The sequence below is a fragment of the Dendronephthya gigantea genome, unplaced genomic scaffold (genome assembly GCF_004324835.1).
Source record: "Dendronephthya gigantea isolate DGI-Jeju-01 unplaced genomic scaffold, DenGig_1.0 000006F, whole genome shotgun sequence".
Classification (NCBI taxonomy): domain Eukaryota; kingdom Metazoa; phylum Cnidaria; class Anthozoa; order Malacalcyonacea; family Nephtheidae; genus Dendronephthya; species Dendronephthya gigantea.
In genome coordinates this window covers 2,416,819-2,444,634 of record NW_021163016.1, presented here as the reverse complement: position 1 = coordinate 2,444,634, position 27,816 = coordinate 2,416,819, and the positions used below count along the sequence as shown (strand labels likewise).

At 38.6% G+C, this 27,816-nt stretch overlaps 3 protein-coding genes across 3 annotated transcripts; 2 read left to right on the top strand and 1 right to left on the bottom strand.

Moving 5' to 3' along the window:
* Positions 1-688: 688 nt before the first annotated feature.
* Positions 689-6,061, top strand: LOC114516427 (TBC1 domain family member 20-like). The gene is made up of 9 exons (XM_028535902.1): positions 689-1,063; positions 2,211-2,423; positions 2,806-2,895; positions 3,088-3,182; positions 3,483-3,574; positions 3,833-3,934; positions 4,016-4,157; positions 4,617-4,807; positions 4,892-6,061. Exons 1-9 carry the CDS (start codon positions 823-825, stop codon positions 5,127-5,129), a joined length of 1,404 nt encoding a protein of 467 aa, XP_028391703.1. The 5' UTR covers positions 689-822; the 3' UTR covers positions 5,130-6,061.
* Positions 6,062-6,151: 90 nt separating this feature from the next.
* LOC114516426 (serine/threonine-protein kinase H1 homolog) lies at positions 6,152-15,836 on the bottom strand. Its single transcript, XM_028535901.1, has 2 exons — positions 14,496-15,836; positions 6,152-8,098 (listed from the first exon to the last, which is right to left on the bottom strand). Exons 1-2 carry the CDS (start codon positions 15,315-15,317, stop codon positions 7,202-7,204), a joined length of 1,719 nt encoding a protein of 572 aa, XP_028391702.1. The 5' UTR covers positions 15,318-15,836; the 3' UTR covers positions 6,152-7,201.
* Positions 15,837-24,362: 8,526 nt separating this feature from the next.
* Positions 24,363-27,718, top strand: LOC114516415. Its single transcript, XM_028535881.1, has 4 exons — positions 24,363-24,518; positions 25,586-25,699; positions 25,930-26,226; positions 26,454-27,718. The coding sequence occupies exons 2-4, from the start codon at positions 25,586-25,588 to the stop codon at positions 26,862-26,864; spliced, it is 822 nt and encodes a 273-aa protein (XP_028391682.1). The 5' UTR covers positions 24,363-24,518; the 3' UTR covers positions 26,865-27,718.
* The last annotated feature ends 98 nt before the right edge of the window (positions 27,719-27,816 follow it).

Sequence of the window (27,816 nt, the reverse complement as noted above, 5' to 3'; positions counted from 1 at the left end):
TATATAGTGAAATTTTCATTGAGGCAGGAAAGCCAGGAATTATTCTGCCAGGAAAAGTTTACAGTTCCATGATATTATCATGAGCATACTTTTAGCTCTGATGCATTTTCCAAATGGTTTACTTCGACGTTGCTGAATTGTCATCCTTAATCTAATTTGAATTTATCAAAATTTAAGTAGTTAAAGCGGAGTTTAAATGTTGTTTCTTGTTGATTAAGAATAAACTAACTTTGGACTCCGAAAGTGTTCACAGTTTAACTACAGAAATCTTATTGCATCCGTTGAAATATTCCTTTGCTAAAAGGCTAAAATAAGACAATTTTATGGCACAAAATGTAATCAGTTTCTTTTAAATTGCAACCGTTTGGTTCCGAATAAAAAAAGCCTAACAAATTCAAGGAGGTGCTTCATATAAATCCCGTACCCAGGGCATTTTGTATTTTACATGACTATGGATAAAGTACTTGGCAAAATTATAGCCATAACAGCATGCTGTCAATCAGCTGTAACTTTACCCAATCACAAACTGAGCTTCCGGGTAGAAATGTTTGATTTGTAAGCTGTTTGTCTGCTGTTTTATTGGTTAACCCACAGTTTATGGATAGAACATCGGTTGCTCCACATTTATATCGTATAACCCCCATCAAAAATCAAGTGTTTCTCCCCCCTGTTTATTGCAAAACCGCTGATTAATTAAAATATTTTAAATTCAAGATGGCGGTCTTTCGTTTAATAACAACAATGAATCGAAGGCTGTAAATCGCTGCATATTGTGCCGATGGTCGCGATTTTCACTATTATACGAATTCGGATACCACGTCTATGTACACATCAAGTTATTTTTATCGTGGCGTAAAGAAGAAGAGTTTTTTTGATGAATTACCGTACAGCTTGCTGGCGACGAAGAACATCCCATTACAGAAATCTAGCGGCAATCTATATTTAACTGTGGGTAGCGATAATAATTATGCGTGGTCTACGGGGAATTTCTGCTTTCGGCCAAAGAACGAGGATCGGAACAAGTTAGGACAAAACGGCATCATGGCACAACTTATATACTACGGTAAAAAAAATATGTCCTTCGATATCATTAGACCATCATGTTGTTTACGTCCAATGAATATGCATAAAATTCAGCTGCATGCTGTCTTTAATATTTACAGCCGCCATCTACGACTGTTAATAATCCTTTTAGTTACGCTTGATATGTTCCTAACAAGAGATCTCAAGGCCATTGTCACATTAACAATTCATACGATCATGATTATACGAATATAATATATGACCTTCTCATGAATCATATTTTGCTAACAATTAGAAGTTCCGCCAAAGAAATATTAAAAATTGGATTCGATTTGTATAGTGCAAAAATGGGCATTTTTAAAGGACAAATTCTGATATATATTAAACGTCACAGAAAGTCAATATTCAAAACTATTTTGGGCACGTTGAAACATGTTTGGTATTTCATTTTAAACTGTACTGTGTCAGGTCTATGAATAGATAGAATGTAATACGTCTCCATTTGCTGTGGTCCGGATTACTGAAAGTTGTGCTGCCTCTCCAAGCTAACCTATCCCAGTTATTATGATTGTGATTTTCAATACTTCCTGGCTTTCACTTTCCAAATATGTGGTCCACTTTAGTGTAAACAACATGAAGTGGCAGGTTGAAGCAGGATAGGAGGAGACTTGACAATGCATCTTGGGATGGTTTAAATTTAAACAATGAAGAATGTCCCAAAAACAACCCCATGATGCATTGTAAATACTGCTATTATTATTAACATTATTATTATCACTGCAACCTCAAAATGACTGATCAAAATGGCTATTAGTTTGCATGCTGTATTGCAGCATATTGTTTGCTATAATTTGTAATGGCTATATAAGAGTAAATACTAAATTACCCTGTGTTGAAATTTCCCCAATGTGTGATCCAAGGGCATGCTTATACTCTCAAAGCCAGTCCAGTTCAACACCTCATAGCCATTATTCATCATTTTTCGTAAAAAAATCAAGATTGAGCTGTCACAATACCTTTTGGTTTGACCCATGGGTTATTTGTGGTCCTGGGTCCTTTAAAAATGTGCATAGGTACTCTGCAAGAAATAAGAACTCTCTTTAATACTGAGGTATTCTCCGTCTGATGCAAGACATTTTTTTGTGACTGGCAGGATTTTGAGTTTTGAATCATAAATTTTTCTTAAGCGTCAGAATCTCGTCTCAGAGGGAAAATCCGAAGAATCGAAAATGCGCTGGAAGCAGATCCTGTAGACGTTGACACGCTGGGGTATTTGGCTATAACTGGAGACGGTTTAATAAACAATGATATACGCACAAAAGTTTGGCCAAAACTACTGCTTGTTAATGTTTATGATATCCCCAAGCCCACTGGTGGGCCAAAGAAAAGAAGACAGCACTGTTAGTATCATTAATGTAAAACTAAGACAGTATCATGCAGTTACTATAAATGATTGAAAAATTTACTGGTGTCCATCTTGAATGATCCCTTATAAATCAAATTTGCTCTCATTGAGATAACCAAAGATGCCCTAATAGACTGTGCACCATTGTTGTTGATGGGAAAGAAAAACTATTTCTCATATAATAAATTAGAATAAAAAGCTTTTCACTCTCTAAATTTGCATGGAAAAAGCTTATCTAAGCCATTCAACATGGCTGCCATATTGCCTCATTTGATGTTCAAATCAAGGTACATAATATATAATAATGTGTAATTTAAGGTACATAAAAAAACGGTGAGCCGTTTAAAAACCACAGTTTTTGCTTCATTGATTTTCAGCTTTTGAGGAAGAAAAGGTGTTTAGAAAAAACAAATACTGGAATCAAGTCCATTTGGATGTCAAGCGTTCTCAACGAAGATTTCCTCCAAGTACAAATAAATAACAGTTTCCCCCTCGCCATTTTATAGATAGAATCAACTTTCAAAGTTGTGTTACTGCATGATACATAAATATGCCCCTTGAACCAAACGGCATAGTTAAGATAGAACAAAAAAGTTTCCCATCAATTTCGGGTGAGCGGACGAACAAAATATGAAGTGCCTTTTCTTCGTTTTGACTAGATCTTCGAGTGTCGAGGCGGACAGCTTTGCAGGGTCAAGTGATAAACGTGATTATGCGAGTTTTGTGTAGAAATCCAGAACTTCATTATTATCAAGTGAGCATGATTTCCTCGTTGTGATTCTGTTATCAGGGGACAGGGACATGTGTTGGTGGGGTAGGGGTTGTAGGCCTTCGCGTGTGGGTGGGGGGTAGGCCTACGCGTGTGCGTGGCGGGGGGGGGGTAGGGCTACGCGTGTGGGTGGGGGGTAGGCCTACGCGTGTGGGTGGATGGGGGTTAGGGGGTGGTGTTAGGCCTCACTGTGTGTGAGAGGGTTGGTCTTCCCATGTGGGTGGAGTGCTCGTGTCATAATATAACGGTTATAACTCGTTGAGACTGAAGATAACATTATTACAGGGTTATCATGATGTGGCGGTCACTCTCCTGTTGGTTAATGGGGAGGAACTGGCCACAGCTCTCTTGGAACAGATATCTTTACACCAACTGAGGTACAGTATTTTCCACCAAACTTTGCGGCGTCTTCATTCCAAGTTGCTCTTTCCAGTGTGGTATTATTGGATATTTCTCATCTTGCCTAGAAAATATCAACTGCAACTGGACTCATCCGTTTCATCATTCGACCCAAAAGTATGCGTGTCCAGTTTCATATATTTCAGTCATCGTGAGCGTGCGTCATTGACTGCAATATATAAAACTGGACACACATACTTCTGGATTCACCTAGGCCACATTCCACTGTTTTTTAGAGACTTTATGGATCATAACATGGAAAGAACGAGCCAGATGCTTGCCTTGATTCACGCCATTATCGAAGCCGCTGATGCGACGCTGGAACGTTTTCTTAGAAGGTAGGGTGGATAATAAAATCGATCTGTGATCTTTAATATAATACACTGTTTTATCGGCCTCGTTTTCAAAAATTCTTTCAGATGTGACGTGGGTCACATGTTCGCCCTAAGCTGGCTGATCACGTGGTTTGCACACGTCATCAACGATCCTGACACGATATTTCGTATATTCGACTTCTTTCTTGGAACGCATCCGTTGATGCCAATTTACTTGGGTGCAGCGGTAGGTACAGAAATTCACAACGCTCACAACACTATTTCTTAAGAATAGGCTGGTCTGTCGTTACCAGTAAGATCCAAGGGAACACCAGAAATATATTAGCCGCCATATTTGCTGAATTGGCGTGTAGTGTCAGTCTCGGTCAAGTCGGTACTCGGCTCTTCATCCTTCACCATCACCCAATGATTGACATACGTAACAGCATGCCGTTTTCATTGCAGTGTTTATCGAGGTCACCCCTCCGGAATAACGTCCTACAGACTTCCAAGTATTTCTTTTCAAATTGCCCAACCAGACCACCCTATATATAGGAAGTCTATATACATTTACAAGTCCTACGCCCCTCGACAGGAAAAATCCCCTACCCTTCCAACATGGCCGCCCTTCACTCCCGCCTCCGAATTGAAAAATACCAGGCTCACATGTTGGTCGCACTTCACAAATATACTTCTCAATTCCTAGCTCGTCATATCCCATCGCGATGAACTGTTATCATGCGAGTGTGAGATGAGTACCGTCCACCATTTTCTCTGCTCTCTCCCCCGTCACATTCCACAAAACCTTGAAAGACTCATCGAAGAGGCGCATGCGCTCTTCAAGAAATATTCTCCACAAAAACTCGAATCCGCCTCGAAAAGATACCTCAAAGAAAGGTGATCATTTGAAATGCTCTTTTAAATGAGACAGCAAAAAATATGCGTTTCAATTCAATGTTGTGTTTCTTTGTTCGTTTTCAGTTCTGCAGTAAAAATTCACGACAAATTTGTGAAGGAATTGTCGAACCAACGGCCCGACGTCGTACTGCGCCGTAGGCGTACGGCGTTGATATCTGCCAATCAAACGACTGACAGGTTGCAGCCGGAAGGGAACTCGGGTTCCTCCGGAATTTTCGTAAAACTTGCCTTTTGGGCCTTGTCCGCCGGTGTTGGGACAATGGCATTTTATGTCGCTACTGCTGCCAAGAAATGGATGTGAATAAAACATTCATGGCCAAATAATTACAAGCACGAATCCGGCATGAATTTCTCTCTGCCCTCAGAAGACGGTGGAAATATGGGCTTTATCACTGCGTGTCTTCGTTCCGAAAAATAAAGTTGATTTGACCAACTAAAGTACGTCCACGTCCAGCGGACGTGCAGTGTATCTCAAAGGCAATGGATCATTTTCAATAGTTCTGAAGCTGCTTGGCTTTGCTTTGTGGCTGGAAAATGCATGAACTTTATCCAAAATGGATGTAATTTGGATTAATACAACTTTCTCAATCTCGTTCCCCAAGCCAGCGATTCGTCTATCTGGCGAGGAAACAAAGGGTCTGGGATAATCCAAACCGGAAGCCAGAAATCCTGGCTTCCGGTTTGCAACGGTTTAATTGTATTTCAAAATTGAAACGACCAATCAGAATCATTCTGATTTCGATTATCCCAGAGCCTTTGTTTCCTCGCCAGAGAAATCGCGGGCTCGGGGAACGAGATTGCAAATTTATTAGGGTATACAAATTCGTCCTTTGAAAAGTAGTTGTACATGATTATGAGGAATTATTTATATGAATAATTTAAAGTGGTGGTGTGTCTACGTATTTTTCATGTTTTTCTGGGTGGAATTGTATAATTATATTACTTCCCAAGTGGAATTAGATATCAAAATGACCAAACAAAAACTTCTTTTCCCGCCATTTTGCAATTGACTGCTGCGCGATGCGTCCACGCGTGGGACACGCTAACTCAAATGCGACTTACGTCAGATCTGGACAGTTCTAACAGTCCTGACATAATATTCAATCCAGGCAAGATTCGGGGGGCGAATTACACAAAAAACAAAATCACAAATTTGCTTCTGAAGGATTTTCCTAATGGCGAATACACCTAGTAGTATTTCAAATTTCAATTTTCCCACTAACTACCAGAACAGGTCAACTTCATCAACAAAAATGAATTTTGACTACATTGGATTCAGGAAAGATTAAATTTTAATCAGTTTAATTGGTGTTGAAATAACGCTTTATATACAATACATTCTATTTACTCATTTTTATTTACAATATTTTCGAATATTATTACATTTCTTGAAAAGTACTAGAGGTTGTTTACATTGTAAACTATAATTTTACACCATTTCATATACATGAAAATATTTTACATCTTTTTTGGGCCACGAAGAACCCCCATTTACACGTGTTGCTATTTACAAATTACCCAATTGACGCGTCTGCTAATTTCATGCATATAATGTATGTACATATAAACATTGGAATCATATTTGTTTTTTTATAAAAATAATGTACACTACAATAATCTGTAATAAAAATTAAATATGTGTTAAATACATACGTATTTAATATACTATGCATATTCCGTAGGCTGTCTGGTTAACCTCGTACAAAGTACCTAAGCATTGTTCGAGTTTTTTTTCCATTTACGGCTATATTCACCGCTTGCACGAATTAGTTTTATTGGATTAATTCAAAGGACTAGACCAGGTTTGCGGGTGAAAATTACGTATACAAAAAATGCTTCGACATTAATCATCGATATATTTTTGCTCTTTAGTGGATTCGCTCTACAAACTCTAAAAAACTTGCTGAAATATTGTTGATTTCGCTGAAACACGACGTATTTCTGTTGTCATAATTTTCGCCCCAAAACTGGCCTAAAATTAACGCAAAAGCCAGCTCGTGGAAGAGTTTTTTAAAAGTAAACGCAGGCATCCATTCTCACCAGAATATCCTGATTTTTTGAGGCACGGTTAATCTGCGCTTGTGGACAGTTTTAGATAAATAAAACATTACAAAATGTCTTTGAGACAAATTTCCTTTAAAATTTCAATTATTGTCTTTGTTGTAGAAAGTCATTTTTTGTAGTGTTCACACTCTTAGTTCAGAAAGGGCACTCCCAAAATCAGCTGTGAGAAAGGCTAATTGCTTTTTGACATAAACCTTCTTCTACTAAAAGTGAAAAGAGTTTGGGCCGGATTCATGGTCAATGCAAGATGCCCTTTCATACTGATGCACCAAGCTCACGAATTAAGCTTCTTCGTTTCCAGAGAGATTTTCAATTTTCCACCTGAACCGTATGTGTAAAAGGTGCGACCGATGATTGTATTGGTGGCAACAACGTTGCTCTTTTATTTACAGTCATCGCCCTTTTCAACGGTGTCTTTTCGGTAACGTCACTTTTTTTCTCTTGAACTACGATATCCCATTTCGAGGATGTCTCGCCGTCCTCGCGCGACTCCCCGCGTTGCGCGGGAGGTTGCGTGCTCCTCACGAATGCTAAGTTGCTGTTGCAATCTTCGACGCCAGAACAAGCCGTGTTTTCGTGCAAAGAACTTGTGTCAATTGAGTGTTCTAGCTTATCTTTTTTCCCTGAGGCGACCACAACAGGAGTAACCTTCGTTTGTTTAGACGCCTTCCTTCGCACAACTGCGCTGTTTTTGCCGGCTAAGAGTTCGTTTGTGCCGTTTACTTCTGTATCCAAACACGTCGGATTTTTCTCGGTGATTTCATGAGCTAGATTCTTGTCTATTTCTCCGGAGTCGCTCGACGTTCCTGAAACGTCTTTTGCCTTTTCAGCACAGCTATTACCCGAGACGTACTTGTGTGCATTTTTGTGCCCCGTAGAAACCCTTTTCTTCCCACCTGATCCCTTGTGCAATTCATCATCACGTGATCTATGAATTGACCCATATGTTGTTTTCCCTTTGCCGTTTCTACCCGAGTTATCCCTCGTCGTCCTAGCCCGTCGCTTCAGTCCCTTCTCGTTCTTCAAGGACACGGACGAATCATTCCAGTTGGAACTTATAGATCTTTGCAGATTAAGCTTCCCGTGTTCCTTTGTTTTAATCCATTTGTGTTCCAAAGCGTCGTGAGCTGTCAAGCGTTTTGAAGCATCAAACACGAGAAGGGAGGTGATGAAATCTTTCGCATCGTCTGAAATATCGTTCCATGGCTGAAATAGAAAACAAAATTTAATTATTAACGCCTCAAAGTCAAACCTCTCCTGGCAGATGAAAAAGCCCCATACATATATGCATATCATGATAGTGAATAAAGTTAATAGCATAATTGAGAGGGTCTAGGGGGGGTTCTCCTAATCCTATAAAATCCATAGTCACCTCGAAATTTATAATAATTACAGTATAGTACAGCCACGTTTATTCGACCAACCACGGTGCAGCAAACTGTAATCTCCATTTTTATAAACCTCAAGTCCCGCGGGACGCGTGCTTCGAACACGATAGTGCGCGTGTAGGACCCAAGTTATTTTCGCTTTTGGTATATGAATTCTGGTTCAAAGAACTTGAACTATGGCCAGGCGAACACTTATCAAACCTTAATTTGCCATGCGACAACCTACCGCATGCAAAGATTGTTTTCGATAACTTTTGATCTAATTCGCCTGTTTGGGAAATTCCGGCTTGACCATTCACACGCGACTTACTGCGTCACTCGCGTGTATCAGGAATAAACTGTCAGAGCAGGGAATGGAATCAAAACACGTTTTCAAGAAAGTGTCATAAGCTGGGAATCATGAGCCAACAAACATAAAGATCAAAAACGCCGCATGAGGGGGGGGGGATAGCGCGCATGCTGGGCGGGGGAGAGGAAGGGCAGATTCTCTTACTCATGTATTGAAGCAAACTAGAGAGTGTTTTGACCGGTTTTGTCCATCGTTAGTTTCATTTCTGGCGTTGTCTGAAGCGCATTCATTCAAAGAATGAAAGTGAATCTTTCGCTCTAATTGCCCCTGCTAGTAAAAGGAAAGGGAGACAGCTGCCCTGCGTGCCCTCTCCTCCCAAGTTCCAGCGTCGCTAACTATAAAGAACCAAAAACGAGCTCATGCCAATCTTCAAATTAAATTAACCTCGTCTAAGTTAAACTTGACATTAGAAACAGAGTTCCATAAAATACAAAATTAAGATTGCATTAAAATCAAAATAGAGAAAAAAAATGGTCTGACGCACTGGATAGTAATGGAATGAAACTTCTTATGTCTTATTTCTGGTCAGAGAATTTATATTGCCACATTTCTGAAGGTTTCTTTCTTAAAATTCTCTCTAAATGTAAATTTTATGGCACGACACCGCTAAAATTGGTTCCCCAATTTTATTACTGTTCAGCATACCGAAGCAATTAAGCAAAGGCCGATCACGGATGAAATGGGCACGAGTACCTATTTTAGCCGTGCCATGCCAATAAATCGAGTGTAGTGTAAACGGAACTTATAGCTCGCTTAAAATTATGCATTACTTTTTTTGCCATCTGTGGAAAATTCGGCGTTTGAAACAGGTCTTTGTTTCGTAATTTTTGAGCTTTTGTGCGTTGATATGTTTCGTTTAGTCGTATCGCTTTGCGTGCGAATATTTTGAAATTCGGCAGAGGTTATATCACTACACTCAAGGTCATAATGTTCGTAAATACGGATGGAAATTTTTATGACTTTCAAACGCTCACCAAAAGTAGAAAGGTATCCGATTAAGCCCTTCACAAAATAAACACGGCTCGCGAACAATTCAATGGTTGTTTACATGCATACATTTGCTAATTGTTTCGACTGAAGCAAATTCGCGGAAGTCGTCCAAAAGGCTGCCATATATCAATAAATGGACATTTTTTAGGAATTAGGATTAGAAAGATTGGAATTATGGCTAGAATTGCTATGGCAATGATACGGCGATGAAACACGTCTTCGAAGTTCAAGTTCAGGAATGCCTGTTATGCGCTGAAACATTGTAATGTAAACATGTTCGCAGGCTTATGAACTTCCTTGCGCGCGTTTTATGCAAAAAAATTTGGTCGATGGAACTTGGAGCTTTTGCGCGAGAGCAATTGTACAGCGGTGATTCTGCGCATATCCTGAGGAATACGTTAGATTTGATAAATCATAGATATCTATAGGCTTTGAATATCGCAATCAAACTTGCGTGACCGGCAGACAATGAAGGGGAAACGCTTATTATGCTAAAAGATTTAAATTTTCACCGACACGCAACTGTACTTTCGACTGGTGGTTCGGCCCCGTGCGCTGTAGCGCCCATTATACCTCGAAAATTTAGTAATTCCTTCCTGTGACCTAATTGCTCCTATTGTACCTTCCGTTTGCAACTCGAAGAGCCTATGAAAATTTTTCGAAATGCTTTCAAAAGGATTCCCTTTTGAATGTAATCCCGAAATGCATTTTTGCGGTCACGATTCTAGTCAACAGAATCTTGTGGGTCCGCAAAAATACGACCTCGATGAGTCGATAATTCAACACTAATCACACAAAGCGAATACAATGCACGAAATTAAACCTAATAATCGATATTTAAGGGCTTGCATTTGAATTGTTGAAAGAATGGCGAAGACACAAAATTGATGTATGAACAAGGTTGAAGGTTGTTTATCATGGGTTGCACATTTATACTTCCTTAGAAAAATATATTCAACAAGCGTAATGCTTTTCGTATTTCACTTTAGAGTATGGCATGCATAGATATACACAGCTTATGAAAACGTCTTTTAATAATGAAAATTTTTTAATGGTTTTTATTTTCGGTTTCATTAAGATTCGTAATTCAATTATGAGAAATGTGTGTTGTAAGGCAGGGTATTGCATGCAATACTAACCTGTCAAAGTTTCTTAAAAATTAGAAATTTACACAGGCAAGTGCCAAAAATATTCGACACTAAACAACTGAAAAAGTGATTATTCACTTATTTCATTTCACCCGGATGCTTAATACAAGGTAAGCCCAGAATTCTATGCTCTTTGTCCGCTATAAGAAACTTATGCCATTTTTTTTAAAACATCCGGTTTTTTTAGTTAAAAGAGAATGACTAGAATAAGAAGATCGTAAATCACGATGACGAACAGGGCTTGACATCTGAAATCCTCAATCAAAAAAAATTCCTTCCATCGGAAACATATCATACGCCAAATCACGCCAAACCTTATATACATGCCTGTGTGAATCCAGCTGTGAGCGGAACTCTTAGTTCTCGCAAGGCCTCATTCCAAGAAGACTTAGAGTCTGTTTTTATTATTGAACATGCTAATACCTCCATTCATTGTAATTCTAACACTTCTGTTGTTATTCATATACCGATTTACTTGTTCCAAAATGAAACACCAAAGATTGAATCGCTTCTGTTGTCGCAGTCTAATAAAGTTTATCATAAACTCAGTAATAACTGAATCTAAGAGTTCACGGTAGTATTCAAATTGACGTCGAATTAAGCGAAATATAAACAAGTTTCAAAGTGTTCTATAATTCTTATATTCATTTAAGGTCCCAACGGCATATTTCCTCAATATGAGATTTGGCTATACAAGATTGTTTCATGCATATAAACCAAGTTATCATAATGAAATATTTCCGATTATAACAGTGAAATCGTCTAGCTATACAGTTTGATCACAACGCTAACGCTGTGCTCTCTTGTTTGTTATCCTTTTGTAATTGAAGTTCCTGTACATGAGCCAATCCCCACAATGAAATGCTTCCCAAAGATCAGATGAAAAGCCTCGCACAGTCGAAATTTTTTTCCAACATGCTGCGAATAATGTTTATATAAGTTCTTCCTTCCGGAAAATTGTCGTGTTTGTAATTTTACTTTGAAACCCGTAGGTCAAGTCTCATTTTAAGAAGCGTTCAAATATAACCTTGGGCGATCTTAAAGTGCCCTTCGTGAGCGCCTCGTACGATATTCGAGTACACGCTTCGTTGTTTAGTAAAGTTATCGAGTTTTCGTGGGTAAAAACCAACCAATAGCGATTACAACAGATCTTTAGCAAGCGACCATTGAGACGAAAAACTTGTGAATCATTCGCGTAATGTAAATATGTAGCAATTAAGGGGTCCACGCAGTAGTGACTTAACCTTTATTTCAATTACATCAAAAATTTATGCCACCTGTATACAATAGGGAAAGCCAACAAGTAAGCATATTTATAGCGCGGTTTATAAAAAAAAAAACAACCCCGCAAACGGAAAACATCTTATATTTAGGTTTAATATGAGAAGGGATAAAATCTTCGATTAATACAAGGAAGGCACCGCAAAGATGGCGATTTTTCTCTCTTAGAACTAAGTCGTAAAGAGACCAAATTATATTCCTTCGTTTTTATGTATGCTCGCGTTTTCGTATAGGAACTCGGAACTCCTGCATGCTTGCGATAAAGAGACTTCTGTTTCTTTCCCGTACATTCTCAAAGCACTTGACTTTGATAAACGTAAGCCTGCTTTTAATTAACATAATTCATCGTGAGATGTTCATCGTCGGTAGCTTATTTATAAAATGTTTTTGTCTGTTGGAAGAAATATTCCTTCCTCATTCCATATAGTACTTTTACTTCTCGTTTCTTCGAACGACGAATTCTAGGTAGCGTTTGTGACTGTTTACAGACACACAACGAATCACGAAGGATTCCAAAACGCAAAAAATGCTAGGATCATACTGGGCAGACAGCCGAGTAAGGGTTCGCTCATTGACGCAATAACGCGGGAAAGTATTTGAGCGAAAATTCTCCAAATATCTCGTGTTGTATACATAGCAAAATAGTCTGGTTTCCATGGTAAAAAATTTTCACATGGGATTAATGCTCATATCTGATCGTGTCCGACACCGAAGACCAGCTATATCTATAAATAATATCCTAGTTTGTTGCCATTTCATTCACAGATTACCAGACTTTAATCGTTACTTGCGTTACCAGAGTATAATCGTTACAGGGTACAGAAATTGATCTATCTTAACAAGTAACAAAATTGCGCTTGTTTTTTTGGATTTTGAACTGGTGCATATAGATATGCGTTTGGCTATTCTGGCGCAATGCCTCATCAGCTTTGTTTTATGGTTGGGTTCCGGGAGCCCTCATATCGCCAATAATAACCCTGACCATGAAAAAATTGTGCTGTGAACGCAGAATCGTTTATAACGGATGACATGTGCAGTAAATTCTAGGCAGCCAAGAACTCATTGAGATAAACCATAGCCAAAAAATGCGATTAAGCTATCATCTGGCACACACGTTCAACAACTAAAATTTTTAGGTTATATTTATATACATAAAAAATGTGCTCTCTGGAACGACGCTGAGATAGAGATTTTTGCCAGGTTTTTTTGAAGAAAGAACGTATATATAGGAATTGTCAAATCCTTCATTGCCACAGCAAAAAACATTTTCGTATGATGCGTTTCAAAGAATCGATATATTTGTCGATATATTTCATTACTTGCATATCCGCTTATCTGAACTATATACGTAGTTTTTGGTTTTTATCAACACTTGCGTCGAGAATATACGCAAATTCAGCCAAATTGAAACTATATTGATTGATAAAATAGGATTAATCCCATCTTATCGTAAGAATTAATAAATCTGAAACAATATACAATGTTCGTCTGTTTGGTCTCATGCACATACCATGCACGGACTAAACACGCATGTTCAACTACGATTGTCAACCATCCTTGTAATACCAAGGTGAAAATTGTGAACTGCGCAATTCTGCCCGAAATTTCCCGGGGTAAATTACCCTTAAACATTTTTAGGTTTGTTTTCGGAAGTTCAGTTTTGCTTCTCTAAACGTGTCGCATCACTCGCAACAATGTAGGATGGTGATTTTCAGAAAACTTAAATTAAACTACGTCAAGAAATCTTTGTGTTGCAATATAGCGGTTTCCCATTTGTGTCGCGCCGAATAAACAAGCTCAAGCTCTAGCTTTCGCATCATCGTTGGCGAATATTACGAGTTTTACAATAACAAACGTTAACATGCAATATACCGTCCACAAACCGCGGCGTGCGCCAGCAAAGCTCGCACCAATCTTGTCGACATTGCAAGGAGAATTGTTTTCGAATTCGGTTTATGCTTTGGCCGAGAGTACGTTTTCGCGCTGTGATTCAATTTAGAATTTGCGTTATAAGTTGTGAACTTTAACATCGGGGTTGATAGGTGAATTACGCTTCGCAGGTGAAGAGAGTACAACTTGCTTCCTCTAACTCATTCATATTTAACAGGGATACAAGGCGCGTAGCACTAGAGGGACAGTGTAACTGTTGAGATTGTATATTTTAGATTGTATATTTTTTGCTCTCTCAAAAAAAGCTAAACAAAGTGGAGTGATGTACATCTCATTGCAAGTGCAAGAAGTCGCTAGGCAGCGAAATATCGCAGTGATTTCATTTGAAATACATGCACCTTATAATTGAATAAAGGAAATTATGTCGGCAGAACAGAGACACACATTCAGCGATGTACTATGAGGGAATTTCCATGTAACCCCCACGGCTTGGGTAACTGTGATTCCCAGTCGAACTAACACAATTCAAAACAAAACAAATATTTTTTATTACTCACCTCGCCATCGAAGCTGTACTTGCAAAAACAAATCATGCGCAGGGTGGACAATATGTTACCGTTCAGCGGGAAAGGTAGTCGGCCACTGAGGACAATATAAGCAATAACACCCATCGACCACATATCCACAGCGTTCGTATACAGCGCGCGCGTAATGACTTCTGGCGCCATATATTCAATAGTTCCGCAATCAGTCTTCATCAAATAGCTTGCTGGGTTACTCGTTCGATCGCGCATCGCGGACAGACCAAAATCGGTGATGATTATTTTCGAATCGTTTCCCGGGTGATAGTAAAGTATATTTTGAGGTTTAAGGTCTCTGTGAGTAATACCGATGGAATGAAGATACCGTAAGCCCTCTAGGATCATTGAGAGAACGGACGTCGCGTCACATTCGTCAAACTTCCCCAGCAAGCATATACGGTCCATCAGTTCTCCTCCTGTAGCTAAATCCATGACGAGGTATAGGCGATGTGGCGTCTGTATGACATCGTACAGTCGTATAACGTACTTGTGCTGAACTTTGCTTAGAATTCTCAACTCAGATTGTGAATTCGCTTTCTCTTTGAGGTCTTGGGATATATCGATGATTTTTATAGCGTACGGTATCTTCGTCTGCCTGTGTTCGACTCTCAAGACATGTCCAAACTCACCTTTACCGATAGAGGCGATAATATTGTACTTTTTCTCGACGTAAGCATTCACTTTGATTTCTCGACGTTTTACGCTTTTCTCACAGCTTCGCTGAGTTCTCAGCGACGGTTTTTGTCCGGTATTCGTCGAACTTGGCTCCACTTTTTTACGGCCAATACAACCTCCCATACTTTGAAAACTCAACTAGGCTTAGCAGAGACCTTGCCGTGGTTGAAATGAGAAAAGGCACGGCTAGATGTAGCCCTAATCACAGCCATCCACGACACGAGAATACGGCTCGTAACTTTCCACCACTTTTACGATTTGTAAACACGCTAATTTGTCTATTACAACTGCGTTCGATACCTTGCAGCGCGTTGAGATGTAATGTTATGAGTCGACGAGTCGTGGAGCGGGGATTGTTAAACTTCGACTCAGAACGCAGCGGGATATCGCTGGCCACAATAATTGCCACAGGCTACCGGTCTGCGCGCGATTGGCTGTTCCTGACAGGTGCCCTGTGACGACTGCCAGAAAGGAACGAACTTGCTAATTATGGCTCGCATGGGTATGGCTACATTAAAAGGATCTAGATTCGACTTTCTCGTGGGTGTTTCTGTGTATTTTTGTACAGTTCACAGTTTCCGGGATTCCGCGATGTTCAGAGAAAAAGAATGCCGCCGCAATGCTCGGGTTAACACACCAATGTCGTCTTGATAAAAATAGCAAAATTTAGCAGAGGCGTAAAGTCTTCTTCATGAAGATAATCAAGGTATAAATTCTCACGTCATTTTACGGACGTCACGTCGTTTTTGCTTAACCGACTCAGACAAACAAAGTAACAAACCTTTCATCCTAATGGTTAAGCCCCGCCATCCCCTGAACTTTTTGGAAGATTTCCAACATTTCGTTTCATGCATTATTGCTCGATTGTAAGCATAAGCTTCTCAGTTTTTGTATTTCAGTACAATTCATGACAAGTTTGAATGAACACCGCACACCACTGCATGTTTTTAAAATTACGTCGTGTATACTTATATCGTGGTTCCCAATTCAAACTGATATCACACTGTACTGATATCAACCGCCGGAAAACAGAGCAAAAAAGCAATTTGTAAAAGGGAACATTTTGAACTCAGAGATGAGCCAATATACCGCTGAATAGTGCGATGCCTTTCACAAAATCTGTTAGGCAACGGCGTATTTTTGAAACCTCGCCGGCAAAATATGGCCAAGAAAAAAGTTCCCATGCAAGGCACCTTGGATGACAGGTCATTTGCCAGTCAAGCTTCGCACGGCGTTGTGGTGTTGTGTGTGTCATGCTGTGTGTGTTTTGCGACCTTCGCTCGTGTGACCGTAGTGAAATATGTAACAACGACCGCATGCATTATTTTTTCAGGCGTGCCCTCCGCGTGCGAAACATGCGCTGATATAATCAGTTGGAGGGTTGTACCAGGCTTGAAACGTGATCTCAAAAAGTATATCAGCTAACATAAGACACGTATTAGGGTAACATAAAATGGTTTTAAAAGGGTTTATTTGCAACATCTATCGCTCCGTTCTATTAAAAGGCATCTTCCATATATTTCATTCATTATCTTTACAAAAGATGTATTGGGTTGACTAACAAAACGTTAGCCCATTTGTTAATAAATTTTTAAAAACATTTTTTCATGAAAACGTGCATGACGTAAATTGGCGCACTTTGAGAGGACGGTATCGTATCGCCTCGTATGTGTAAAATATGATTTGGACTTTCAAATATATAAGTTAAAACATACATGTGGAACTGTCTGGAAATAAATTTAATGGTTTTACGTTTGTGGTTAAATGTTTCCATAATGAACTATTTGTAATGGCTTTGTTAATAGAAGAAAATAATCTTAATTGTTGTAATAACAAGCTACGATACTTTGCTAATGATTGTACGTGTGATATAAAGTAAACAGGATAGATATATAGATACAGTTGTTTCGTTTTTTATATAAAAGCTTTTGTGTGAGACACGATGAGTATTTTGACAGTCTGTCTGTCGTAAATGCAAACATGCATGGTTAACTTAACCTCCTTAAATACGTTCCAATATAACCAGGGAGCAGCGTGGCAGCGTTAGTATATGAATAGCCTACTAACTCTCCTGACGAAGGCCCTCAGGTCGAGAAGTGTTTTTGTCTATTTTAGGCAGTTGTTATACCACATTTGATGCTAACAGCCGTAAAATTGTATCTGGATTAAATTTGTGCATTGGACTGTTTACGTTTCTTCACAGTCGTTTCCAGTGCATTCGTCGTATTTCCAAGTGCCGACACGCTACGGTGTTTTTGCCAAACTGTTGGCTAACCAATGCTGTTTACACCGACATTTTACTAACAAATATATACCACAGGAACAGGCCTCTCGCTAAAAGCCGAACGCATGCAGTCATCCGAAAACTCGGTCTAAAACACACATATGGCCTAGTTTGAGGCATTCATGAATTATTACATGCTTCCTGTCGGCGATAAGCCTTTTAATTTGTTTGTTTGTTTGCACGCTGATGTTTGTTTGTTTGCCAACAAACGTGCGAACAGTACATGCTCAAGATTCAAACACAAGTCGCGTTCTCTATCAAAACAAACTTCAAATGGCAAAATGAGATGCCAGTCATCGACTAAACCTCTTCTTTTGTACAGGACCGGCCGGCCACAGTGTTTCATGTAATAGACAAACGTTATAGAGAGGTCAAAAAGATCAAATTCGTGAAGTTTATGATAGCTCATTTACGTACCTTGCAAGAAATGACCACGAATTATAAAATTCCTCTGGTTGCGGGCGAAAGTCGATTCTTATTTATTGAATTATCATTGGCAAATACTCGAAACTTTTTCACCCAAAGATTACCGAGTTTGTCAGCAAAGTAAGGCAAACTCAAGACGAATAAAAAGCACTTGAATCTTGAATCATTTACACGCATGAATTCTTGATTATACCACGCAGTTTCTCTGTAACGTTATCCACAAGTTATTGATTTGGCATTTAGTCTATAGGTAGATCTTTCAAGAGATTAAACTTCGGTATTTTTAATTCAAGTTTGAATCCAATTGCTTATTGCTCTATGAGGCTTTGTGGAGCGAGTTCTTAGCCACACAAGTTTATGCATAATCATGCCAGTTGTGGCAGCGGGCACGTCATATAACAATAGGATTATAGTCCTGTTCTTTCTTGCAGAAAGAAAGACAAATTGTGCAGAACAATAAAAGCCGATAAACAGAAATACCGACAAGACTTTTAAGAAGAACATTTGCTTGTGATGAAAACCTGGCTTCAATTTCGTCCAAAAGGATTAGAAATAAGCGCACTTTGATCGTGTGAAAAGACCTAAGCAATTTCAAATAGATTTTAAGGGGCATAACTGTCAAATTACTACACATTTGAGAGCATGAAGCAGGATTAATTGAATGGAAATCAATTATGAAAGTTATACGACATTCGCAATTTGACATGCATCTTTGTTAGTCGAGGTACTCTGACGTTGAGAGGTTTCATATCCTCTGTATTGGAGATAGGACACCCGCCTACACGATGTCTTGAAAGATCATCAACTAACACTATAACATTCGTGACACCCACTGCCTCATCACACGTGGGTGTCATGCTATTAAAAAATGCGTCCAGTCTAATTTTCGTCATCATTGACGTTCAAATGAAAATAATCCTTAAAATATGGCACTCCTTTCTATTGTGTTTGAGTATCTTGAAGTCAACCACACGTTTTATCCAGGTTGGCCGGTGATTAGTTCAATTTTTAAGCCAAATAGCGTCACACGAAAAGCCCTTTGTCTCCTTTGTTCTCTTAAGGGATTAAATATGCCTGTCATATCTGTTATACGTCTGATCTACAAGGAGTCTGGATTTATCGGTCCGAACAAACGCATGCGCAAAGAAAATATGGTATACATTCAAAAAATCATCTAGCTAGCTGCTGCACGTGCATTAACGCGTATACATCAAGTCGAAACGCGACGTCTGTCTCGACAAAGATATGCCGAATCTCTGAGACAGTCTTATACCTGCCGTCGAGTTTCAAATGTCGCCAACTCGTTCTATTGTTTTGAAAATCATTTTAGTACCATCAGGTCAGAGGCCAGCCTATAATCTATTCTGAAACTTTCAGACGGCTCAGAATTCAAAATATAAACAAAGAAGCATCATGTCAGGCGGGCAAATATATGAAGGGCGTTTAAGCGAGTTGTTGAACTTTCGAAAAAAACAGAATCAGAATTGTTTGTGTTTTTTACGCCAACGTGGGCTTGTATTTATTGACGTAATGCGCAATTACAACGCAAATGAGGTTAATTATATAAGAATTAGGGAACTTGACGTTCTCGAATCACATCTTAAGCCCTCGTCAAAATGGCATTAAAACATCAAAGCCAAGAACTTGATTGAAACTAGTCCAAGTTCTTGATGAATAGTTGTAACTTTATAACCCAATTGACTTGAACTCAATTTATTTCAAAGTTTTAGGCCTTGATTAAACTTTACCTATAGTCCTAGCACTTAATAAACCTAATTGGGCCCATAAACCTAAATAAACTTCAAAATACTCCTTACAGTTCGTCAAAGCATCCACGAATTCCTAGAAAATGTTTGCGACATACGAGCATTTCCTGTCTATGTGTATTCTGAAAACTTGACGTCCCCTTCGGCATAAAAGTTGTACTAAAATAGCTCGCGTTCGAAAACACAGAAAGAGGATTAAAAAAGAATCTCTGAACCTTTATACCCTTAGGAAACGGATGGCAATTATGCAACACCCTATATGCATTCACACCACAGAGATTACGATCAATTACACCGGATCTTTCTACCATAGTAATTCATAGTATCCGCGATTTATTAGTATAATCAGGTACACTAAGGACAAACAGTAAGCTGAATATGGCCACTGACATGCAGATTACAATTTTGTAATCAGTCAAATCTTGACAATTACTTTGTGATTTCGGGAAATTGCTCTACCGGTTCCAAATAAGCCGGCGCTTCACTCTTTGAATTCTTTAGTTAACATTTCCAGATGCCCCATGCAGTTAGCGGGCCCTTTCTTGGAATATTTGAAGCCAAAATTCTTTTCCTGTGAGGAATTCGCGCGTTGCGAAAGTCGCACGTCCATTCGGCAAGTCCAAACGGCAAGTCCAAGCTTTGAAAAGGCAGTTATAAGCATCATCCTCGACGGTACAACTAATGATAGATGTGGCGTGATAGGCAAGTCTAAACGGACGTTTTTCATGCAAAAAAGTGAATAAAACCGCATCAAAATAAAAAAACCACCTGCAAAATTGCTTATTTCGTCAATATTTAGTTGTTTCACTGAATACAATTGTAGGAATTATATTTTACCGGAAAAGTTAAAGGATAGAATATGTTGAAACTACGTTCAAAATCCGCATTCCAATATTAACTTTGAAAACTTACGATGGCAAAGCACATCATATTGAATTAATTTCACCATCATCGTAATCAACAGGATACGTGATGTAAGCTGATTAAAGAATAAATGGTTTAGGAGTTTCAGCTGCACTCAGAATCAAGAACATGAAGTAGCGATATGACTAGGCAAGAATTTTTTGAAAATGCACTCGGTATCGTTTCTTCGTCTCAATACCCAACCTCTGACCCCGCAATTGTTATGATGGTCAGTATCATAAAACAATAGAAACGCGACTAAGCGCGCACGGAATTTCCGGGCTTGCGCGCACCGCAGACGTTTAACCTTGGACACGCGCGGCTAATGCAAATCAACACTCTGGAACACAGCCAAGTGTTTCAGATCAAATATTATTTCGCTGCCAAGGGGGGAATAAGTGTTCTTGCGAAATATGTCAGTCAGTAAGACGCACGTAATACATAAATATAAGATTGCGCACATTTATGCTAACGTAATCATATTCACCTTGTATACCGCATCTGTACAAATGCGTAAATTGTTTCCGACCGTCATTGAGTCGTTCTAATTAGGTTTGCCCCAATTGGCATTGGCCTTTGAATTATAATTACGTCTTATTCACGTCTTTTAATCTTCAGGATGTTTCGTTTTGAAAAATTATAGAATCGTGGTTCATGGTTTCCCATCAGACGATACTTAGATTATTAACTCATATTGGGTAGTGAATTTAAATATGATGAATCGTACATTCCCAATAGTCATATCATAGTAGTGTTTTGCTCCATAATTTACACTGGTACGTTGCATCGCACATCATATTCGGGTCGCTTACATTGTGTACTTTTTTATAATAGATCAAAGGTTTTTCTATTACCCATACTCTATAGTGATCCATCAAATCAAAAATAAATAAACTCCGAGGACTACATATAGCATATAAAACGAAACCAACTCCGAATAACATCATCTCTTAAAAAGGATTTTAATCATTTTATATCTTAAGTCCAGATTCAACCTTGCTATATTTTCCAAATATGGACGCGAGCTTATTATGTTTCCAAATGAAACATTGAAAAGCATGTTTAAAAAAAGTCCACATTTTTTGCATACCGCGTGAAATTTAATTCATGTCAATTACATTTAGTCAAAACAAATGAGATTTTGGCCCAAAACCCAACTTCTTATTTTGCCTAAAAATTCATACCCTGACAACTCCTTTCGAAACAATATGTCTAGCCTAATAGCCTTGGCATGTAACTATCGCAGAGTCAAGGCTAATTTCTTTCAAAACAAAGTTAACAAACCCGTGAAACCACATACCGAACGCACGTTTAATTGAAAATATGCAAATAGAAATATTCCTAGTAAAAGATTTCACGAAATCACCAAGCAACAGGGCATCTAATTTGCGTGGCTTCCGAAAATTCTTCACAGCAGAAGATTTCTGAAAATGGCTTTCTGGAAATTCGTTAGTGGTTTGCAGACTTGTATTTTGAACTGAGAGAGAGAGATTTTCAGGGATTCACGGAACGATATTGCCAGAGTTTCATTGATTATTTTTATATTTTAAATTTTTACACGTACGAATTGTGTGCGGAATAACAACTTTATAGTGTAAATGTAGAAGAATGACCATATTCAGCTCAGAAGTTTATTACTTTTCAATGATTTTGTACTTACTTATACTATATTTGATTATAACAATAAAGCGCCGATACAATGAATACTAAGAAGAGAGTAGAGTTCCGGTTTGATTGTAATCTACTCAGTCCAAATGAATATTAGGTATTGTATGAGTGTATATATCTGTTTCCTAAGGGTTCAGACATTATTGTTTTTAATCCACTTTCCAAACACGAGCCATTTATGCACGTCATGTACGAGTTTGCCAAAGGCGATGCAAGCGCATGTTTTCAAAATATTCTCATAGCTTTTAAATTGCTCGCTTGTACACAATGTTATGGCTATTTCTCTGTTGTACTTGCTTGTTTTTATAACTCAAGGAAATGCGACATGGCTAGGATATTGTCTCCCGGCCCTTCGAACTGAAAATCACAGCACTTCCCCGAGGGAAAGTAACATTCGAATGTGTTTTGTTTACCGAACATTTCTGTCTGTAGAATTTGCAAGAGATTTGAAGATTTTCGCACCGCAGAATTAAAGCTTTCGACAGGAACACCAAGGCGACAATGAAAATATTTTCGAAGAACTTCTTGCCAACTTACAGCTCGCAAACTAACGCCTACACAACACTTGATGTCTGCTTGCAATCACACAAACAAATGATACAATATACAATTAAACAGATTAATACCCTTGACAATACCGCAATAATGTGAGATGTTACTTTCATCTTTGTGTCAAAATCTCAAGTCAACTCACAACTGTTACTCATTTCATTAAAGCGTGCATTCACGGCGTTTTTTTATAATCTTGGATTCGAGTAGGTAATTCAACCATGTGCGGTTTTGTGGCTATATTCATTCAAATCAAGATGTGCGGTTTTGTGGCTATCCATGTGCTGCGCGTCAAAAGGACAATGCGCAATTGAATTGGAAATATTTTACGGGAAAGTCGATACGGAATGTTTTCTCGAGATACAGGACGTGGGTTAAAAGTGGGTGTTGTGTAAGTTTTGACACTGTCTTAGACAATAACGTGGCGAATGTCAGGTCCCTTGTAACTACATATTATATGCACTTGTTTGTTCATCTACAGAGCTGAAAGATACCCTTTGAAATCCAACTCGATTTCAGAAACACTGCCTAGTCATAGCAAGGTATTTCCTGTTTGGTGTTGAATGCAAAACGCGAGCCTTCTCACGAAACAGGATATGCCTTATCCGAGAATACACATCGATTTGATTGCACACATTGTACACAAATAGCTTGTGTTTAAAAACATAGAAAAATGGATTAAAAATGGACCTCCGAACCCTCAGGAAACAGATTAACAATTGAGCAATTCTTTATACTTTTGTCCACTCGATGGATTACAGCGAAACCGGATTCCTCTGTCATCCGCACTTTATGTTAATCAAGTGAATTGAGAATAGAATCGATGTAAGGGTAAACAAACCTCGAGAACATATGCCCGGTAACCTGAGATTTCAACGAACCGTGATATGATTTTGAGCTATTAAAATTTGTCTTTTTGAAACCAAACAAGCGCATGCTTTTATCGGGATGACTACACCACTGTCAGGGTCATGTTATATCCTCATTTCAATACCTCAAAAGACATTTCACGGTTCGTTTAATCTCTGCTGTAATCTCTGCTAAGCGGGTTCATGCAAGCAATTCTTAAGAAGGCTACAGTGACAAATATTGTCAATGACATCCATAATTAACACAAATAACACATTTGACGTGATTTGTCTCATTTGGATGTATCTGTCAGCTTTTCCACAATCAATCCTTGTGACTCAGCAAAACTCTTATACCGGCCGTGACGTAATTTAACAATTTTATTTCGAAGTCGCCAGTCAACTATTATGCTATATTTTGCATCATTCCTTACTGGGGCAAAGTGCAAACGTTGAACTAGTAAGATGTGCTGGGCGTACCAATTTCAAAAAATAGACCCCATGAAGGTGATTTCCTGCATTTTGACATGCAATTTTGCACGCAGAACGCCGATAATCGCCTTGAGGCCAGTTTACCGCACTACCGCAGAAATTTCGTTCCAGTTCTATGTACAATTTTCGTCTTAAATAAGCTATGAATATTCACAGAATGCCACCTGTAGAAAATATCGTATGGACATTCTTTTTCTTTTCAATCCTATGCAAATATTCCCAGATGGTTTCAGCTGTACGAAATGCCTATATATAAGCCATAGCAAACATACTCAAATGATTCACACGAAAGCTTTAAATTGACACGAAAGTCAAACGTCTTAAAAAAATTTAAAATCGAAATTGGAAGATTGAAACCAACGGCTAAAGGATTGTCAGCTTTCAAAAGGTATTTGAGCTTTGTCATTCAACAGTGTTTCAAATACAAAATTTGTAGAAAAAATGAGATTTAGGTTCAGGTTAAAGTAAAGTTTGAATGTACGTATACAGTATACCATTTGATGTTTTAAAGGGCTTGAATCCTATGTAATATGTTGACCTTTTGTCCTGTCTAAAGGACAAAATAAAGAGAAGAAAATATGAAAATAGGAAAAGAAAGACAAAATATAGTACTCGTCCGTCACATCCGTCTAACCCTTGTCGAAATAGATCCGGAACTGAATAGACAGCCTCTGCTAAGAGTTGTGTATAGTCTATCGTTAAGAGACACGTACTTGTATAGTCGAAACACGGTTTCTGAAGCATTGAGGATATTATGAGTGTTCTGTGCTGCTTGGTGGTCTTTGCATTGGAGGCCCTTAAGAACCCCACTCATGTTGGAGTACAATAGCATTTGAGTCAGAAATCCGAAGCCCTGTCGAAAATAGAAGATTTGTTGATGATAGTCCAGTAGCTATATTGATATTCTAGTCTGGCAGAGACTGTCTGTAGCTAGGAATGACGTGGATTCGGTACTGAAACATGAAAGTGAAACTAGTTTGAACCACTTTTTCGCAACATCACGTAATTGTCAAGCTCGATCTGTTTTCACCAAAGGCGCTTCCATTTAATCGATTGGCCTCCAAAAAACTTTAGAGTATGAGAGTATCACTTCTTTTATCGATACTATAGAAAACCCTTAAGGTGGTGTAACGTTTAAACAATATATCTTTTCGATAAAGTTATAAAATTATAGTTGAGCATGTGAATATATTCATAAATCATGTTCATAAATAGTGCACTTATAACAATATTTGTAATGATTAAGTATGTTACCATGACTACTGAGATAATGGCTTATGTAATATTGTTCCATTCTATGTTCATCTTCCCCTAAAGTATCGCTTTCGAACCTCTCCTAAAGTCTTTGTTTTCACCTGCTTTACATCGTGTTCAATAAAATACCAATAAAACAAATCGTGTGTTCAATAAAGAAGAAACAAAAAATCAATCATTTCACTAAAGTTTTATTTTCAGATGGACGATGAACTCATCAGAGCGCTGCAGGTGATTGAAGACTGTGAACTTGCTCAAGCGCTCGCCAATTGGCAAAGGGAAGTAAAGTTTGGAGGATATCGCCGTCCGAAAACGGTAACTGATGTTACTTTTTTGTATTTAAGAATGGTTATACAGGGTGTTTGCAGATGAAATATTAGTTTGTAGATCGTGATTAACCGGAGTAGTGCCGGCTGGAAAGCTAGAGCCTAGAGGTAACAATATATCAGTTCAACAAATTAAAGTATATCGACGTAAAATCTCCGTTTGAAGACAAGCCGTTCGCAATGATGAAAACGATGAAAGGAATTTGTCTTCATTTTCAGAGCGACAGATTTGGGGATTTCAAAATTAAGTGGCAAGTGAAAGATGATTATATATTCGCACAAGAGATTGCAGAGTCACAAAGAGGAGAAATACAGAAACGATCCCCATGCCAAGCAGTAAATTGGTCAAGGCACGAATTACCACCCGTGCAGCGCCCGTACTCTAGAGTGGCCAGTAGATCAAACTTTCTGGACTCGGATTATTGGTTAAGATATGCACAGACGCCATACTACCTCAGACCAGACCGACCGTTTAAACAGCAAGACCATGTACAGTTACCGGAAGAACAAACGATGGTTTGTTTTTTCATGTTTTTTTTCCTTTCATTCGTACTAAGTTTTGATTAAGAGATTCATGACTATAGGAATCCAGCCATAAATCGCCAACTTGTGGATCAATATATAGACCATTGCAATAGCAAAGCCCTGTAAAACGGGTATGCATGCAGAAATACAGGCCGAGTTAGACTGACTTAATTGTAAATTATTATTTACATCTTTAAGTAAATATACTGCGTTTCCAGATTCCGCAAGAGATTCATGACTATAGGAGTCCAGCCATAACTCACGAACTTGTGAATCAATATATTAACCATTGCAATATGAGATGCGACCGCTGTCGACGCGTCATGCAGAAGGCTCGTGTCATGGCTACAGAGGTGGAGGAAAAATATCGCAAGAGTTTTGAAATGAGGTGCTACGCTGAGCATTTTTGCCTGGTGTTTTGGTCCGGTGATAGAAAAAACACATGCGTTATTCAAATGGATGGAGATGAAGTACTAGTGAAAGTAACTAACGAAAGTTGGTCCAAGTGGCTTAAAAGGGTCGCTGAAAAATGCTGGAGTGGATTTAAGTTTCTGGTAGAGAAAGGCTGTGAAATACTGAAAGGACTCGGGCCGTTAGCCCCTTTGGTGTGTCTTGCTCTTCCTTTGTGACAATGACTCCGAGGAAATATATTTTAGAACAGCGAGTGTGCTGCTGTGTATATAAAATGATATCGAAAAGCATGGTGTAGAGAAATTTAAAGATTTAGCTAAAGGAGAATATATTTATTGTTTCTCCGATAATTGTTAGTTGATTTCCCACAGATTGGAAAAGAGGACTCGAACTGGGTGTGTGTCTGCATGCCACCTACAAAATACATTTTCTCCCAATTTATTGTGTCTTTAGTCGCGCATCGATTTACACCCTCGTTGCAAAGTGCTTTTCCTGCTTTGATGTGCTTCCGAGCTATTTTGAAAGAAACTGCAAACAATCAAGCTAGCATGGCTTTGAAAACACAATAACCAGTGGATATCAGCAAACGCTTTTCTTCCACTTGAAGGTGCAGACAGTAAACATCTTCAGCGACTATTGTCAACACGCCTGGTATCACGGCTATAGAAAGCATTTCCAAGAAAGCCGAAACATTTCCAAGAAAAAATTCCGAGAAAAAAAAGCGGAAATGCTTACGGATTATATAACGTCTCACGTCTCGAATTGGGAAACATTTTCCTTCAAGGGCGTGTAGGAAATGCTGTTGTATATATACAAATATGCAATTAGAAGCTGTTTAATTAAATTTCTGGGAGATAAAATATTTTGTGGTTATAGGGCGAAGTAGATAGATCTCTTGGGAAATAATTTTTTATATATGCCCTGCATACAGATTGTCTTGCACGCGACGTCAACACAAGACATGTTGCTGCACATTCAAAGGATGACTATCTATCAAACAATGACATTTATCGATATCCTCTTAAAATTTGAGCCATTCTGGCGCACTTTTGACGTACATGAAACTTGGACACGAAACCTGTATCGGTGTCCAAAATTCAACTTAATACTATGAAAATTAAATTGATATTTGATAACGATAGAACTACATATCTCATGCATTTGGGTTGT